Below are 19,029 nucleotides of genomic sequence, written 5' to 3' on the forward strand. Positions count from 1 at the left end.
ATAGCGAGACTTGACATATATATTAGGTAGTTTAAGAAAAGGCAATGACTGCAAGTAAAAACATTGAGATATCTGATTTAAAATGGAAAAGAATTTATTTCACTTTTGCCATACCAGGACAACAAGGCAGCCCGTTTATGTCACCACTCATTAAAAGGACATTACAAAACATTAACATAATGTAGTAGCCCATGTTTTCTTTCAGGCACTTTCAAAGGGCATCTCAGACCCACAATATCTTCTACTGAGTGTGCAAGAAAACAGAGCTGCAAAATGATTAGTAAGACAAGATACTAATCTCTCCCTTTTTATCTGAACATTAATTTTCCATTTTTTGGAGATTTCTGAATTAACATTCAAAGATATGCGTATTTAAGTGCTGGGAATCAGCATATTATCAGCAATCTTGGGTTTAATAGCTACTGTCAAGCAATTGATTTCTAAAGCACACAATATAGTTTGATAGTATATGTAAAAGAAGATGGCCTGAATTTTGCCCTCAAATGCGCAAAAAGAATTTTCTCTTTACCATCCCAAAACAGTCTTTGGCCTTGCTGAATAATTATAGAGCTGTTATTTTACTGTGAAGCAAAATAAGCCTTCAAGTGTCCCTTACTTGATCTTAGAAGGTCAAATTCTCTGTCCAACAGTTCCTCTTCTGTTAACTTGGAGAAATTATCCTCTCCAAAAGGATTCCACCCTGACATATCAGGTGGGTTACTGATGTTCTTCTGATTTGTAATATTTGCAACTGCCTCTTTATCAGCAACTGACCTAGAGTAAAAATTAAGAGAGGAAAAAAATACATTATAGTTGAAAATTTTAAAGTTTCCTAGTTCATACTTTATAAATACTTGGAAAAGCAGATCATTTTATTATGATGGAGGTGGCAGTAAGGGCATGGATTGGAAGGGAGACCACATGGGATTTGAATCACCTCCACAAAGGTCACTAGCTGTGTACCCTTGGGCAAGTCCCTTAACTTCTCTAGGTCTCAACTTCCTTATCTGTGAAACAAGAGTAGCAGTATCTACCTCATAGGGTTACTGAGAAGATTAAATGATTTAATACATGTAAAGCAGAGAGAACATAAATAAATAAATAAGCACCCATTAAATATTAACTATTGGGACTTCCCTGGTGGCGCAGTGGTTGAGAGTCTGCCTGCCAGTGCAGGGGACACGGGTTTGAGCCCTGGTCTGGGAGGATCCCACATGCCGCGGAGCAACTGGGCCCGTGAGCCACAATTACTGAGCCTGCGCGTCTGAAGCCTGTGCTCCTCAACAAGAGAGGCCGCGATAGTGAGAGTCCCGCGCATCACGATGAGGAGTGGCCCCCGCTTGCCACAACTAGAGAAAGCCCTCGCACAGAAACGAAGACCCAACGCAGCCATAAATAAATAAATAAACAAATACTTAAAAAAAAAAAAAACCAAATAGTCATTAAAAAAAAGTATGTTAAAATAAATAAATAAATAAATAAATAAATATTAACTATTATTTATCATAGTGAATAAACCTTAAAGTGAAAATCAGTTGCCATATCAAACAGTATCACTCTAAAATCACTACTGAATAAGGTGATTTTATGTCCTGGTTATGCTGAGAGACACAATAATTTTCCTTTTGACAAAGACATTCTCTACATAGCTACCAACAAAAGGTGGGCTGCTAGAATTGCTTTAGGAATTGCCTAAAACTAGAGGAGGGTTATTTTCTATATAATAAATTATTCATGGTGTTTAAAATATCTATAGTCTGGAGCCTAGGACTACTGGTTCTATGAAAGTTATCCAATAGGCCTCTTGGCTTTTAATAGAAGATGAGAGTTTAAAGCCTTCTTAACCTAAGAATACCTGGGTACCTCTCCCTCAACCCAGCCTGGAAATACAGCATAGGCACTAGACAGTGTAACAAAGTTGTCAAGTTCATTTAATAATTCAGATCCAGATCTTCTAACACTGGTAATGGAGGGAGAATCTCTATGTGCTTCTAAAGAAGTATCTCAATTTTGCAAGCCTTGACTCATCCCCTTAAATTCACCTTCCCCTTGGGAGCTCACTTCTATTGCCACCACACAGATCTTGAAAGGGAAGAAAGGGCAAAAGTTGCCCATTTAATCCCCTAGCCCAAGCCCCTTCAGTATAGTTGAGCCAAGAATGGAATGTTTAAACACTTACTGAAAGCTAGAATTGGCCAACTAGTAGATAGTCTTTCTAGTAAATATAACTTAGGTATCTTAATAATAAATGTAATTCAGTTTAGAACTCACTCTAGGAATGCACAAACTGCCAAAGTCTAAGCCTGCCTCCGTATGAAGGAATCCCATCTCTAATTCCAAAACTACCTTTAAGGACTTTTGGAGTTCTAGAAACACAGATTAAGAGAGGTTAAAACTCAAAGAGAAATGGGCATTCCCCTCCTGCCTGTCAATGATCCTTTTACAATCTTAGGATTCCCTATCTAAATCATCTTCCTCCTGTTCCTGGAATGAATTTATGGATTCTTCTTCATAGACTGTAACTCAATGGGGGGTGTCACCTTAACCTACACTTCAAACACGTGTTAAAATATGTCTGCAAGTTCTTTGACACTCCTCCCTTCAAAGGGTGGAACCGAATTCCCCTGCCCTTGAATGTGGGCTAGATCTAGTGACTCAATTCTAACAAATGAAATATGGTGGAAGTGCCAACGTGTGACTTCTGAGACTAGATCATAAAAGGCATCAAAGGTTCCTCCTTGCCCTCTCTTTTGGACCACATGTTCTTGAAGAAACCAGAATAAACAATTCCTTGTTCAAAACAGTCTTTGATTTTGCCAAAGAGAATACTCAAACAGCCTTTTGGAGACATCCATGTGACAAAAAACTGAGGCCTCCTGCCCAAAACCATGTGAGTGACCTTATAAACAGATCCACCAGTACCAGGCAAGCCTTCAGTGGACTGCAGCCCCAGCCAACATCTTAACTGTAACCTCATGAGAGACCCTTCCCTGGTCATAACCATACAGGTAAGCTACTCCTAAATTCCTGATCCAAAGAAAGTGTGTGAGATAATAAAGGTTTATCATCGTTTTAAACTACTAAGTTTGTCAGACAAAGAATGTCTTAACATATAAGCTAATAATTTTCTTAGCCTTAAATGCTGCTGGATGTTGCTAAGCCTTATTTGCAAATAGCAGTTAGCAGAATTAACTGCTGGAAATGGAAAGAAGGATGGAGATGCAAAGGGGTCAGGAGAGAGGACTAGTAAGAGAAAAAAAGGGAACTCTAAGATGGGCTCTAAATTAACTCAGGAGCCAGTTAGTGACTCCACTCCATGATAACACCCACTCCCACAATAATTTCCTTTGTATTCAATGGAAAAATACTTGCCTGTTGGCACTATAAGAGGAGTCCATTATGGTTCCAACCTGAGCTGGAAGTGATGAAGTGTAGGACACTAAGGCCGGTGAGAACTCTTGAGGGGAAGTGAGATACTCTGGTGATGCCTGTTGTTGAGACTGCTGATGTTGAGCTAGCATTTGCTGCTGCAAGAAAGCCTGCTGATACTGCTGCATCTGAAACAAAAAATGCCGTCATGCAGAACAACGCTCAAGGTCACTAAAGCACTGTCAGCGTTGCACCTATTTACTATGCTCCTTCCTTTTCACACTGGCAACAAAATCAGGAACCTGAAAAATAATTTTTATCTGAAGGAGTGGCTCACTACTAGAAAACTACAAGATGAAATAAATCTATTTAAGAAGTTGTTTAACTGGACTTACTGTGGTGATCATTCTGTAATATATGCAAATATCGAATTATTACGTTATCTCAGGTAGATAGTTTCAGGTAAAAGAATATAATCTTATGTCAATTATATCTCAATTTAAAAAAAAAAAGGAACTGGAAAGTTAGGGTCACCCGGCAGGATTCAAAAATTCTCCTTTAAATAGTTTAAGAAAAAATGATATGGTAGTTTAAAGTCACTTGGTATAGCGGTTGCTGCAAAAACAGGTCAAACTATTCTCTGAAGCAAATGCAATTTTCCTTTGGGTTTCTTTTCTTTTCTTCAACAGACATTTGCCAAATGAGAGGGACATATGACAAGAGATCCTGGGTAACCAATCATCTCCTTATACTATCAGATAAGATGTGCCAGATCCACGTTCAGCCCAATGTAAAGCTGCTTGAGAATACATAACTGGCTTTGATAAAATACATGTTAATAAACTAACTTGAGTTGATTCTGAATTATTAAATTCTGAATAATACTATTCGTACTGTGAATTCCAACACTGGAATGTATACTCAGAGAGAAATCTCTAGAAATTACATAACGCTTACCATTGTAGGATACTGTGATGTGGAAGGTTGCGGCTGATATACTGAATGCATTAAAAACTGTTGTTGAAGTATCTGCTGCTGTTGCACTGCATGTTGATACTACAATTGGAAAAACAAACTCATCAGTATTACTCATGCCTTTTTTGTGCGAGAGCCTTTTTTTTAGGTATTGATCTTACCATAACAATGACTTGGGTACTCAATAGTCCAAACACTAATGTAAGATACCTATAGTCAGTAAGTGACTATAACTTAAATCAGCTTATTGAGATTGGTTTCAAAATTATTTATGAAACATAACAGATTCAACTAAAACCATCTCCAGCACAGTTTAAGGATGTCTGGAAGAAACCTAAACCGAAACACATTTACCAGCTGATGAAGACCCCTGAAGTGACTTGTGTCCAGGAACCATTACAGTAAATTCCCATGCTCCTCTGTCTCCCCTTCAATGATATCTTCTGGCCATCCAATGGCACCCCTATTTAACTATCCTCCACTCTGGGTCTATCAGTCAAGACCAGAGGACGGGGTATACCCATGAGAAGTAGCATGCATATAATTGGCTCAAAAATAGTTCAGGAAATGATGGAAGGACAATGATGATAGTCATTAAATTTAAAATAGTTTAGTGAAACTACAGATGTGCAGGTTCTGATGAGGCAAAGGACAGACTAGAACTTAACGGTCATCTTTTTCTATGTCCCTTCCAACTCTAAATGCCAACCCTACACACATACACATATACACACACACACCCCCAACACAGGCAAAAGAAGAATAAGAACAAAAACCCAAGACAATATTACTTCTGAAAGTCTAATATCACCTTTCCAACAATAACATTATTAGTCTATATATATGAACTCAAAATGTAACCTGAAAAAGATAATATTCATCATAAATTGCAGTACTTATTTGCAATGCCAAATGACTGGGTGAACATCCTTTGCTTCATAAAGCCACGATACAACCTATTACAACAGGAGTACTCTTGAGTATCTCACAGAATGCAAATAAAACATATATTCTTTTTTTTTTAATTTTTTATATATTTATTTTTATTTTTGGCTGCGTTGGGTCTTCACTGCTGTGAGCGGGCTTTCTCTAGCTGCGTCGAGCGGGGGCTACTCTTCGTTGTGGTGCTCAGGCTTCTCATTGCGGTGGCTTCTCTTGTTGTGGAGCACGGGCTCTAGGCATGCAGGCTTCAGTAGTTGTGGCTCGCGGGCTCAGTAGTTGTGGCACACGGGCTCCAGAGCACAGGCTCAGTAGTTGTGGTGCACGGGCTCCAGAGCACAGGCTCAGTAGTTGTGGCTCACGGGCTTAGTTGCTCCGCGGCATGTGGGATCTTCCCGGACCAGGACTCAAACCCGTGTCCCCTGCATTGGCAGGCGGATTCTTAACCACTGCACCACTACAGAAGTCCAAACTACATATTCTTTTAATAATCAGGAAACTGAGCAAAATGTTTACTTCCATCTACAGTTCAAAGCACCCATGATACAAAAGGGGATTCACTGCGATTCAAGAGCGGCATGAATTCCCCAACAGCACTTCTGTATCTCAAGTAACGCAAGCATCACCTGCTGCACATAAGCATCCTGAAGTAGCTGCTGCTGCTGAGGATGACGATGCTGCAGATGCAGCTGCTGCAACCTCCAGTCCCCCTGCTGTAGCTGCTGAAGTACTCGATGCTGCTGTGGAGGCTGCTGAGCAGGCCCCTGACCCAGTAAGAGCTCAGGGCCACTTCCAGGTCTCAGCGCTCCTAAAAGAGGTTTCCAAAAACTTACATTAACATACTCATGACTTCAATAAAACGGCTGCATTTCAAAACACGCACTCCAATCATCATTAACCAAGGCATTCGTATCCTTATCTTACAGAAACTTCCGTATGCGTAGAGTCTAAAGGGATTATTTACTATAATAAAAGTACCCATGAAAGTTAATTTTGTCAGTTACAACTTGTGAACAAGTCAACATCCTAGAGACACTTAATCTGCCACGCTTCATCTCTCCGTGAACACACCAACCATGACAATTTGAAATGTTCCACATTTCTCAACTGTATCACACACCATCATGAGTCTGCATCTTTGCTGCCATGATTCTCTGTCTAGAATGCCACTTTCCACCCACTGCAACTCTTCTTACCTTTAAAGTTTATCTCAAATCTCTCTTCCTTCTTCCTTCCTTTAGTGCTTCCACTCAGTTTATAACATTTCTTTTTGCCTTGCACATATTAATTGTTTACATGGTTATTTCCTAACTGAAGGATGGGGTGAAGACTTATTTATTACTTCTTTTAGTGCCCCAAAGAACTTTTTACGTAACAGATGTTCAATAAATGCTGCTGTAGTGAATCTACTAACACTGTCTCCTAAATGGGCATTTTTTTATAAGCTTTATAAATTTTACCATAGGAAAATCCTATGAATAAACTTCTGAAATAACCAAGAAAGGATGAGACAGACAACTTCAAAAAGAGGAAATGCAATATACTATAATTTCTATATTCTCTTCCAACAAGTTACCATAAATTCAAATATGACTCTTTAACCCTAAAGGGAGAAAAGGAGGGAGAGTGCAAGAAGAGAGAGAGAAGGATTCTTTTTCATCAATGTTAATGTCTTCAAACCTCCACAGGCCTTAAGAATATACAATGGAGAAAAGACAGCCGCTTCAATAAGTGGTGCTGGGAAAACTGGACAGCTACATGTAAAAGAATGAAATTAGAACACTCCCTAACACCATACACAAAAATAAACTCAAAATGGATTAAAGATCTAAATGTAAGGCCAGACACTATAAAACTCTTAGAGGAAAACATAGGCAGAACACTCTATGACATAAATCACAGCAAGATCCTTTTTGACCCACCTTCTAGAGAAATGGAAATAAAAACACAAATAAACAAATGGGACCTAATGAAACTTAAAAGCTTTTGCACAGCAAAGGAAACCATAAACAAGAAGAAAAGACAACCCTCAGAATGGGAGAAAATATTTGCAAATGAAGCAACTGACAAAGGATTAATCTCCAAAATTTACAAGTAGATCATGCAGCTCAGTATCAAAAAAACGAACAACCCAACCCCAAAACGGGCAGAAGACCTAAATAGACATTTCTCCAAAGATGTACAGATTGCCAACAAACACATGAAAGAATGCTCAACATCATTAATCATTAGAGAAATGTAAATCAAAACTACAATGCGATATCATCTCACACGGGTCAAAATGGCCATCATCATAGCACAGGGAGATCAGCTCGGTAGTTTGTGACCACCTAAAGGGGTGGGATAAGGAGGGTGGGAGGGAGGGAGACGCAAGAGGGAAGAGATATGGGAACATATGTGTATGTATAACTGATTTACTTTGTTATAAAGCAGAAACTAACACACCACTGTAAAGCAATTATACTCCAATAAAGATGTTAAAAAAAAAAATCTACAAACAGTAAATGCTGGAGAGGGTGTGGAGAAAAGGGAACCCTCATACACTGCTGGTGGGAATGTAAATTGATAGAGCCACTATGGAGAACAGTATGGAGGGGTTCCTTAAAAATCTAAAAACAGAACTACCATACGACCCAGCAATCCCACTACTGGGCATATACCCTGAGGAAACCATAATTCAAAAAGAGTCATGTGCCACAATGTTCATTGCAGCTCTATTTACAATAGCCAGGATATGGAAGCAACCTAAGTGTCCATCGACAGATGAATGGATAAAGAAGATGTGGCACATATATACAATGGAATATTACTCAGCCATAAAAAGAAACGAAATTGAGTTATTTGTAGTGAGGTGGATGGACCTAGAGTCTGTCATACAGAGTGAAGTAAGTCAGAAAGAGAAAAACAAATACCGTATGCTAACACATATATATGGAATCTAAAAAAAAAAAAAATGGTCATGAAGAACCTAGGGGCAAGATGGGAATAAAGACACAGACCTACTAGAGAATGGACTAGAGGACACGGGGAGGGGGAAGGGTAAGCTGGGACAAAGTGAGAGAGTGGTAGTGTATATATGGACATATATACACTACCAAATGTGAAATAGAGAGCTAGTGGGAAGCAGCCGCATAGCACAGGGAGATCAGCTCGGTGGTTTGTGACCACCTAGAGGGGTGGAATAGGGAAGGTGGGAGGGAGGGAGACGCAAGAGGGAGGAGATATGGGGATATATGTATATGTATAACTGATTCACTTTGTTATAAAGCAGAAACTAACACACCATTGTAAAGCAATTATACTCCAGTAAAAATGTTTAAAAAAAAAAAAAAAAACTCCACAGGCCTTAAATTCAACACCTCTACGAAAATCGTTTTATAACTATTTCTAATTCTTCCAATTACAAAAAAATGGCATGTTCATTTTAATTATTCTTGAAAATGTTTATAAAAATACAGGAAGAAAATTAAAACCATAATTCCGCCACACAGACATAACCACGATTAGCCTTTTAAGTGTATTTATTTCCAGTTGGAAGAGTATTAAAAAGTTCAGCTCCTCAGCTATACATTCATCTTTTAAGGCCCTGATGTCTAACTGGAGAACACTTTCAGCTGCAGGTGAAGCACAAGCACAAGCCAATGAGCATCATGCAATAACTCATGGAACTCCCCTCTCACCTCACAAACTGTGACTTCTCTTTAGTGTTCTCAAGCTGAAAAGAGCTCCTTGGTTCTCAAGCCAAGCCCACAGAGCACCGGAGAACTCCCAAAAACCATCACTACAATCCTACGTGAAAACCATGCTTTCGAGTGCATCATTAAATCCTCATACTATTATTCCCCATTTTGCAAATGATGAAATGAAGGCTCAGAGAAGTTCAGTAAATTCATGAGTTAAAGACAAATGATACACTGGAAGACAATATTTACAATATATTTGGCAAAGAATATTCAGAATACATAAAGATAAAATTCTTCAGAGCAATAAAAAGTAAATAAAAGACAAACAATCTCATGGAAAATTGCAAAAGACAATTCACAGAAGAAAACAAATGGTCAGTAAACATGAAACAGTACCGTTAATCAGGAATATTAAAATAAAATCAAAAATGTTTCACCTGTCAATAGGGAAACATTTTTAAAAAACCAATACTACTGGGCTTCCCTGGTGGCGCAGTGGTTAAGAGTCCGCCTGCCAATGCAGGGGACACGGGTTCGAGCCCTGGTCTGGGAAGATCCCACATGCCGTGGAGCAACTAGGCCCGTGAGCCACAATTGCTGAGCCTGCGCGTCTGGAGCGTGTGCTCCGCAACAAGAGAGGCCGCGATAGTGAGAGGCCCGCGCACCGCGATGAAGAGTGGCCCCCCCTTGCCGCAACTAGAGAAAGCCCTCGCACAGAAACGAAGACCCAACACAGCCATAAATAAATAAATAAATAAATAAATAAATAAATAAATAAATAAAATTAAAAAAAAAAACCAATACTATCAAGTGTTGGCAAGGACAGGGATGAAAGGACACTCACACCTTGTTGGTGCTGTAGCGTAAATTTCTGAAGTCTTCTTTGGATGGTAATTTGGCAGTATCTGAATAATTGTAAATGAGTATACTTTAATAGCTTCCTCAGAAGAATGCTGACATGGAAATCAAGTGTCCATTATAAAGATGTTTACCACAACACTATTTATAATAGCAAATACTGGAAATAACCAAAAAGGTTTTATAAACTATGGTACATTCATATGATGGAATACCACATACCTATTAAAAACTACATGGTAGATCTATATGCACTGATATGCAAAGCTCTCCAAAGTATATTAAGTTTAAAAAAAAAAATCAAGTTGTAGAGAACTATGTATAGTATGAATCCATTTGTGTTTAACCCAACGTGAATTATTTATATCTGTGTATATGCATGCAAGAACATAAAAAAGGACTAGGAGGATGTATACCAAACTGCTGCTAGTTTACTCTGGAAAGAAAAAGAATGGGGACTTCTACATTGTTCTGAATGCTAGTGTATTGTATGAATATATTTTTAAAATTTATTCATGTGTTATTTTTTTTAACATCTTTATTGGAGTATAATTGCTTTACAACGGTATGTTAGTTTCTGCTTTATAACAAAGTGAATCAGCTATACATATACTTATATCCCCATATCTCCTCCCTCTTGTGTCTCCCTCCCTCCCACTCTCCGTATCCCACCCCTCTAGGTGGTCACAAAGCACCGAGCTGATCTCCCTGTGCTACGCGGCTGCTTCCCACTAGCTATCTATTTTACGTTTGGTAGTGTATATATGTCCTTGCCACTCTCTCACTTTGTCCCAGCTTACCCTTCCCCCTCCCCGTGTCCTCAAGTCCATTCTGTAGTAGGTCTGCATCTTTATTCCTGTCTTGCCCCTAGGTTCTTCATGACTTTTTTTTTTTTTTAGATTCCATACTTTTTATATAAGATTTAGTGAGAAAAGCACTGTTAAGAGATGTACATATGGGGGGAAAAATAGTATTTTTTTTCACCTTAAGCTAGAAGTATGTAAGAAAGAGAAATGGTGCCCCTGACATAGGGGGTAGGCCTGACACACTTAGGTCTAGGTGTTCTCATGATAAACATAAACAATTTTACAGAACACTGGCATCAGACAAAGCCATCCTATGAGCATGATGGACCAGGACAAGACTACTCCATTATCATGTCTCAACACTGACAAAATCAGGAACACTGTCCAAACCAGAAAAATGACCAAACCTCTCTCAATCCTGGCCAAAATGACTAAATGCTGCCTCATTTTCGAATGAGGCTTTTGCTTCCCTCCTTCTAGATGATGATAATGATATTATAGCCCCACCTCCCCAAAATTACCTAAAACAAGCCCAAATCCCTTAATACCTCTTTTCAGACACCTTCTTACTGAGATACTCCCACAGATTTCCAGGGTACCTGAGTAATAAACCAAATTTATTTAAATATAAGTGTGTTCCTAGTGGTCTTTGGCTGAAGGGCCAAAATATGTGATAGGGAAGACTAATAGCGGGACTTCCCTGGAGGTCCAGTGGTTAAGACTCCACACTTCCACTGCAGGGGGCACAGGTTCAATCCCTGGTCAGGGAACTAAGATCCCTCATGCCGCATGTCACGGCCAAAAAAAAGAAAAGAAGAATAAAATTAAATAAATAAATAAATACAGCTTTATTTTAAAAAAAGAAAAAAAAAAGAATAACGTCTCCAACCCAAAAGGTAGAAAAAGGAAAACTAACACTGAATGCTTACTATGAAACAGAATTTTCCTAGATACCATACACCTTGTTATTTACTCTTTATAATAGACAGAATGGTTGTTTTCCCATTTTACAGAAGAGAACAGTGAGGCTAAGAAATGGTAAAATGGGAATTGGACATAAAAGACTTCAAATTCCCCTTTTGTTCCCTTTTCCCTTTCCCTATTCCTCCATCAGGTAGGCCTGATCACCACAGGCATATGTTACATCAGATAACATAAACGTCTTCCCGGAGCATATACTTTACCTAATAGTAGTAACAGTAGTTAATAGTGAACATTTCTTAAGGACATATTACGTGGCAGGCATTATAGTACACAGTCATTTAATCTTCACAACAGTCCCGTAAGATAGGTACTAGTATTTTCATAACACATATTACTAAAAAATAGGAGAAACAGGACTCAAATCCAGGTTCTTAAGACTCAACATGTAGGCTTTTAACAATTAGAGTATCCTAATTTAAAACATACTAGTTGAAAACACTTTAACATTAAAGCTTTGTAAGGCTAGAGTTTCAAGTTCCTCCTTTCCAATACAATATAGAATTTTCTATACTCTTGAACTTTAGTATCAACCTCGAACCCTACTAGTTGATGACTCTAGAGATAAGCAGATTGTGAGCTTTTCATACCATACTTTTATACTGCCAGTACCTTACCTTTGCTGACAACATTAGGAAAACAGTTAGGTGGGTTTATTAGACATTAGTAGCTTTATGTTTCTTAAAGCACTATGTGACACATCTGCTTCACAATAGTAAGTCTGCCAATAATTTACATTTCTAGGAAACCAAGCCATAAAAGGTTTATGTAAATTAACTAAAAAGGGGACGAGGTTGGCAGAGCTGTATCACCTTTTGGTCTGTGGTTACTGAATTCACCAGGAGCTGGGACTTTAACAGGTATTGCTGAACTTTGAATGGTCAGCACACTAGGAGTGGCAGTAGTAGAATTCGCCTTTGGTCTCTGTCTTGGTGCAATTGAGGTTTCTGTTGGTCCAATGGTATCTGTTATTCTACAACAGAAGAACACATGTCATTCCAAATACTGGGATCACTTCTAACTTACTATTTGTTCTATAAAGGATCTATTTCAACAGATGCATATTTATTATTATTGATAATCATGTTAGTCCTCTTGGCTTCTTCCTAAGTCTCATTTTCAAGTACTAAATGTTTAACGAAGATAAGAAAGTAAATAAAATAAACCTAACCAATTTACTCAAGCCAGATTGCTACCACTTATAGTCTGCCACCGGAGCTGGCAGAAAAAGAGTATAGAATTGCTCTTAAGGAGATAAAATAAAGGAAGCAAACAGAAGTCTTCCCAATAAGGTTTTAGACAAAACTGAGAGCCAACTCTCTAAACCAGTCAGAGAAATAAAAATAAGAAACAACAACAGTCTCCTTTAGCTTGGACTCCTGGCCTAAAAAAAAAAAAGAATAGGCCCTAAGGCATGTAAAACAAAAGAAGCCAAAACTTTTAACTGGTGGAACTATCAGCTCACATTCAGCGTCTTGAATCTTTAACTTTGCTTTACTTAAAACACTGAATGGAAATTACATAAAAGTTTTCCCACTAGGGCTTAGTTTAGGCCACAAATGTGAGTGGTCAAGTGGAAAGCAGTTTTGAAAGCAAGAGACACTAAATATAATTCAAGGAGACACAGACATTTGCTCTTCTCTTTCAAAAATGGCCAGGAAAAATCTTTAACTTACATATTTATCAACTCTGCTTTCTATAAATTCAGAACAAAAACTCGAATATTTTTTAACAGGGTCTATGTTCACTTTTCAAAAGGATTGCAATAAAATTTCTTTATCAAGTTCCCTTAGCACATTTTCAAAATGATCTGACGCTTAAAAGTTTTGCATACATATGATTTGTCAAGTACACATCTGCGGCATTTAGAGAAAGTCCTGTCTATCGTAACTGCACAGAACTCTACAGTTCTTTCCTCTATCTGGAGATACCACAAGAGGGAGCCCTCTCAACAACTATCTTTCTCAGAAAGAAAGCATGTGAAATTGAATCAAAAGATTTTGGAAAATCATAGAAATGCATTGTATGTGTGCTGTTTTCTAAAAATAACATTTATGTTTTAGACGGGATGGGGATGGTACAAGTCATATGAAAATAGAACTAAAAGGTTATAAAAAGATCATGTATACATGTAACCAATTATATCTCATTTAATCTAATTATTTATTGAGTTCAAATTATGGATATGGCACTAAAACCAATGCTGTACTCCCTAAACTCAAGTAATCTGGGGGAAATAATTGTATACAATCTTTCTATTTGTCTACCCATTCTTCATTAAGTGGGTAGTATATAGGTCAGACCTCACCCTGCCTTGTTCCTGTTCTAAATAGCTCCATAAAGGATTCACAACACACATGAGCAGGGCAAACCTCTAAAAAGCATATTAAAAGTTCTGCAGACTTTGTTTAGTCTAGTGTTTCCTAACTTATTTCACTAATGTACCAATATCTATTATACAATTACTGATATCCAGCTAATAGGGCTCAGTACCCTGTCTTCAAAGAATTTACAGTCTACCTAGAAAGATATGGCACATGTTCATGAAAATATAATAAAATATAAGACAGAAAAAGTAACCAGCGCTAAGCTAGTACTGTCAAGAGTTTCATGGAGGAGTAATTTTACCTTTAACCTAACTTGGCTAGAGAAGGCTCAGGTGAGAACTGGAGGTTAAACATAAATATGATTTCATCAGACAGTAAAAGAAAGTAAGCAGTCTATGAAGAAATGGGAGGAGAATGCCTGGACAGATTTGGCAAAGTGAAAATACAAACTTAACTAAAATGAAAGAACGAGTAACTACTGATATCAACACTGCTACGCAGCTTCCTTTGCACTATCGTAGCAGACACAGAGCTGGTTTTTTGCTTCCTTTCTTCTCTTTTCTGCTGACTAGCCTGAACAATCTTCCTAAAATACAAACACTCTCTTCTCTTAAAATCCTTCAGTGTTTCCTTCTGCCAGGACAGTGATTCTCAACCCTTCCATCTTTAAGATATAAATCACATAAGCTTCACATGTGTAACAGTCCCAAGAGCAGATGCAAATTTTGGGGAGGTGGATGGGGGCTTTTAAGAAGTGAAACAAAAAGTGCCACGGATTGAAGGCAGGGCAGGCAGATAATATTCATAAAAGCTTTAAAACATGTTAATAATGATACTGGCTATTTAAAGATTCCCCCTCCTCCCCTCTCTGGAAATATGCCTTTTACATGGAAAAAAAAAAAAAAAAAAAGATTTTCAACTTTTTAACATTTAGAATTTTTCAACTTCTTTACTGATACTATCAATAAAAAGTAAACTTATATTATTGACCAATAAGCACCAATGAACCCTATTTTTTTAATATACATAATGTATAGATTTAACATACTATGAATAGCACTGTGAATTTTAGTTAACTATTTCATTAACTATTTCATTTCCTTAGAATTGTATAGCTGTAACTTGCGTCATGGTGAAAAGATATTCAGAGCATTACTGTTCAGTTGACTCATGCTTTTTTAAAAATTTGTATCTACTTTCTTAAAGATTTAATCATTAACAAAATAATTATTTTAAAATACAAGTAACAATAAAATTCAACTGACAAGTCCTACAATAATTCATAATGACCACTCAACTATAACAGCAGTTGCTAACTACAGCTATGTCATGGGTAAGACAGTCAGTCAGGCTGGATTCCTGCAAGTTAGATGTCACATTACTCCTTCGTCTCTTACTCAAAAGAGTATTTTAAATTTAAGTGAATGAAGATAATGTTTTTAGAGTGATGCCATATTTTTTTTAAAAAACTAAGTCATTCTCAAGTGGTATTTCAATAATTTACAAATAACAGATTATTTATAACACACCTGACAACCAAGTTCCAAATAGCAAAACTGACTGCAAAGTTGAAAATTCACCGGCCTAAAGGCCAAAATCCAAATTTCTCAGCATGACATATAAACAAAGTTGCTCATGACTGATATTTGCCTACCCCTCCTCAGCTTCATTTCCCACCACTCCTGTGTATGTGCCCCAGCCTCGTAGTTTCACAAAGGCTGTCCTCACCGGCAATGTTTGCCTGCTATGGTTTCACTGCCCATCATTCCAAGTGACTAGACTATTCATCCTTCAAGAAAGAGCCCAGCAACTCCCACCGGATTCTTCCTGTGCTCCTTGTCTTCTTTCCCTTCCTCCACCTTCAGAGCTGCCTGATACCTATCAAGGTGTGACTGTTCACCCGTCTATCTTCATTTGGATCAGAACTCCTTGGAAATAAACACTGCTGCTTTTTCTTTGTGGACTCAGTATCTGTATCTTGCATGTAACAAGTGCGTGACAAATATTTTTTATGTATTTTATGTCAAATAAAATACTTTGCATAAGTAAAATATAATACAAAAAACTGTGACCAAGAAATCTCCCCAAATGTAATATTATGCCTGCCTGATAATCTAAAATACAGTCCCGCTTATTAACTTTTAAACTAAAAAAAAAAAAAAGCATGAGAAAAAGAAAAATCAGTCATTAATTCAATCATTAGTCAGATTTAGGTCTTAACCTATGTAATTTGTATCAAACATTAATGTAGTAAAGAACTATAAAAATTATTTAAAACATTATATTTCTTTATCAGTCTTAAAAGTATTACCATTATAACCACTCATTATAAATTATACATAGCTATTTTTTCTTTCAGTATATTAAAAAAAAGTCATACTAGCTATTAAGTAAAACATAAAATCTCCTAAATTAGTTGCCATGTGATGAAATGACAACTCCCCCCTGTAAAAGGACCCAGTGTAACATCACCAGTTACACAATCACTTCGTGATTGCTGAGAGAGAGCAGTTCAAGCGCAACTGCTGTCAAACCCTGTTATATCATATAAAAAAGCTTATTCTGTACTTGCAATAAGGAATACGACATTTTTTGTGGGTGAAGATGATATTTAATGAATGACACTTGCTAGGATTAAAAACAAGAACTGTCCTCTTTTTTTTTAAATGCCTTTTCAAATTTCAGCATAGTTTTGCCTACCTGGCTTTTATTTGGCTTTTCCTAGAAGCTGCTTCACTAGCAGTCATCGGTTCAGGAAGAGCTGAAGGAATAGGAGAATTCTTGGAAGAAAAAATAAAACTTTTCATTTTAGTTTTCATTTCAATTGCAGAAAGCTTTACTTAAATACTACGGATACATTCTTAAATTTTAAAAGTATTGTCTCTGAGACAATCTCTTCACCTCAGATATCTATAAATTGTTCACATATATTTGCAAGTATCAGTGCATGTTATACAAATGTCACTTTCATATTTGTGTTCCACAGAAACCCTTGGAAAAAAAACAGAACAACATCATTATATCCACTTTACAAATGGGTAAATCTTGGGTATAAAGGATTATATTACACTCGTAAATCAATGACTATTTCATACTCTTTGGAAGAAGAAGCAAAACACCAAGCACATGAATACAGTGTTGTTTTACATACTGCAGGCAATTTTCATGACACTGCTTGTCAAGTCTAGAAAACAAGAGCGGAGGCTTCACTCATTTGTTTATCCTCTATAATGTCTGGCTTATAGTAAGTACTCAATAAATGTTTGCTGAGTGAAAAGCCAAAAATCCAGGCAAATGTCAAATAAAGCTACTTTCATTACTAGAATGTTAGTAATGACTTTCAGCTTCAACCGAGAATATATTATATTGACATAGTAAGAACTTCAAGAAACAAAAAGGAAAAGGTACCAAATTCCTTCTTTTTTCTCAGTGGGGTGGATTAAGTTATACACAAAAGAAACCTATAAGAACAAGTCAGGCCAGAATGATCTTCACAATGTTGAGAACAGCTTAAAAATCACTGATGGTTCTAGACTTTTATTAAAATTAGCAGACTCGCCATATACTGTTAATCTGATGTAGTTAAGTACAGTATGCAGACACCAGATACAATTCAAAGCCTTTGCATGGTGATAGCTATTACCAACTCAGCTTCCCTGCCCTAGACACTGGGTTTACATTTATTATTTCTAATCCTCATAATTACTATCCCTGTTCTACAGAAAAAGTAACAAACTATTAAGTAACTCCCCAAAATATACAAAATCAGTCACTGATAAAGACAGAACTGAACCCAGTTCTCTGCATTTACAATGCCGCCGATGCTCTTTATGCCAAAGGTAACCAAACTTTAGAGTGCTCAGTGTCTCAGTAATTTTTCATGACACCCCGGCCCCAACCTGCTCCCCAAAAATCTAACAGTCCTGTTTCTTCAACAGTTAGGCCCAAACAACTTAATAATAGTAGTTTGTGCTGTATCAGACAGAGGTCACTGCGTTTCCCTCAAATATGCAAAATATCCTGCAGTGCCCTCAAGTCCACTGTAGCTCCCCAGAGCACCATAGTACGTAGTTTGGCAACTGCAGCTTTGTATCAAAAATACTAATCACAAACATACTATGAGACCACTTGTCTTGAAACAAGTAACTCTGAAAGTATATATATCCACACAGATAAAATGGATTTTAAATTAATATCCTACTTGCAAAACTACTTACATTGATGTTGGAGACTGGACAATCCTTTTTGGCAAATTTAAATGCAAAATATGACACTTGAAATATATCAGGTCTACATTCTGGATCCGGTTCAAGCATGAACCCTGCAAGAAAAGATCAAAATGTTAAGACGTTTCATTGAACACGGAAGCAATTAGGGGTACATTAAAAGGATAAAATAAATATATATATACATATATTATATATATATTTCCATTCTAAGAGCAGTGATGATTCCAGCAAACTTTGTTAACGTGTATAGAAAACATTAGAATTGCTATTTTATACATTATCCCAAACTAAAGACAAATCAGTCCTAGAACAGTTCTGCACTGAAAGTATGAACGACAAATATGAATATTTTTCTGGGACCCTAACGCAAAAGAAAAAGTGAGTTTAGTAAACACTGGGGAATTATCCAAAAAAGTTCCAGGGCTGTAGTAGGGGTCCTTATTTTCACAATTATCTAAAATACCTCTACTAATTTTTAAGTGCTCCTAAATCATTAAGAGAAGACTAAATTATATGCATTATAATCTGTTTAACAAAGTAGTACAGTACAAAAAGGAATAGGCACTATAATTTTCCTAAAACATGCTTTTTCCCCATGCTGATGATAGCAATATTCATCACAGTTCTGTATTTCAACATGCTATCCACATCATGTTCAGAAGTATAAGCATAATTTTATGGTTCTATTATGAACAGATTTCACACCAACCCTACAGCATTGCTTGAAAGGCCTGACCTTTTTTCTAACCAAAATGACCACTACCACTTGTCAATTTCTTGAACTACTTGTTAATTTACAATTTCACAAGAAGGCTGACATTTATACTCAATTATATATCTAAAAAATCCATATTTTGTTAAA

General features: G+C 37.1%; 1 protein-coding gene across 4 annotated transcripts in view; it reads right to left on the reverse strand.

Annotated features, from left to right (window-relative positions):
* BMP2K (BMP2 inducible kinase) overlaps window positions 1-19,029 on the reverse strand; it is a 125,272-nt gene that overhangs the window by 25,492 nt on the left and 80,751 nt on the right. For all 4 annotated transcript variants that reach the window (XM_036852013.1, XM_036852014.1, XM_036852015.1 and 1 more), the window contains 7 exons: window positions 18,156-18,259; window positions 16,639-16,718; window positions 12,424-12,584; window positions 5,910-6,091; window positions 4,327-4,425; window positions 3,373-3,557; window positions 617-774 (listed from right to left, as the gene is read on the reverse strand). In XM_036852013.1, the coding sequence (XP_036707908.1) occupies window positions 617-774; window positions 3,373-3,557; window positions 4,327-4,425; window positions 5,910-6,091; window positions 12,424-12,584; window positions 16,639-16,718; window positions 18,156-18,259 (969 nt within the window). The remainder of the gene's footprint in view (window positions 1-616; window positions 775-3,372; window positions 3,558-4,326; window positions 4,426-5,909; window positions 6,092-12,423; window positions 12,585-16,638; window positions 16,719-18,155; window positions 18,260-19,029) is intronic.

This window comes from Balaenoptera musculus, chromosome 5 (assembly GCF_009873245.2).
Source record: "Balaenoptera musculus isolate JJ_BM4_2016_0621 chromosome 5, mBalMus1.pri.v3, whole genome shotgun sequence".
Taxonomy (NCBI): Eukaryota; Metazoa; Chordata; class Mammalia; order Artiodactyla; family Balaenopteridae; genus Balaenoptera; species Balaenoptera musculus.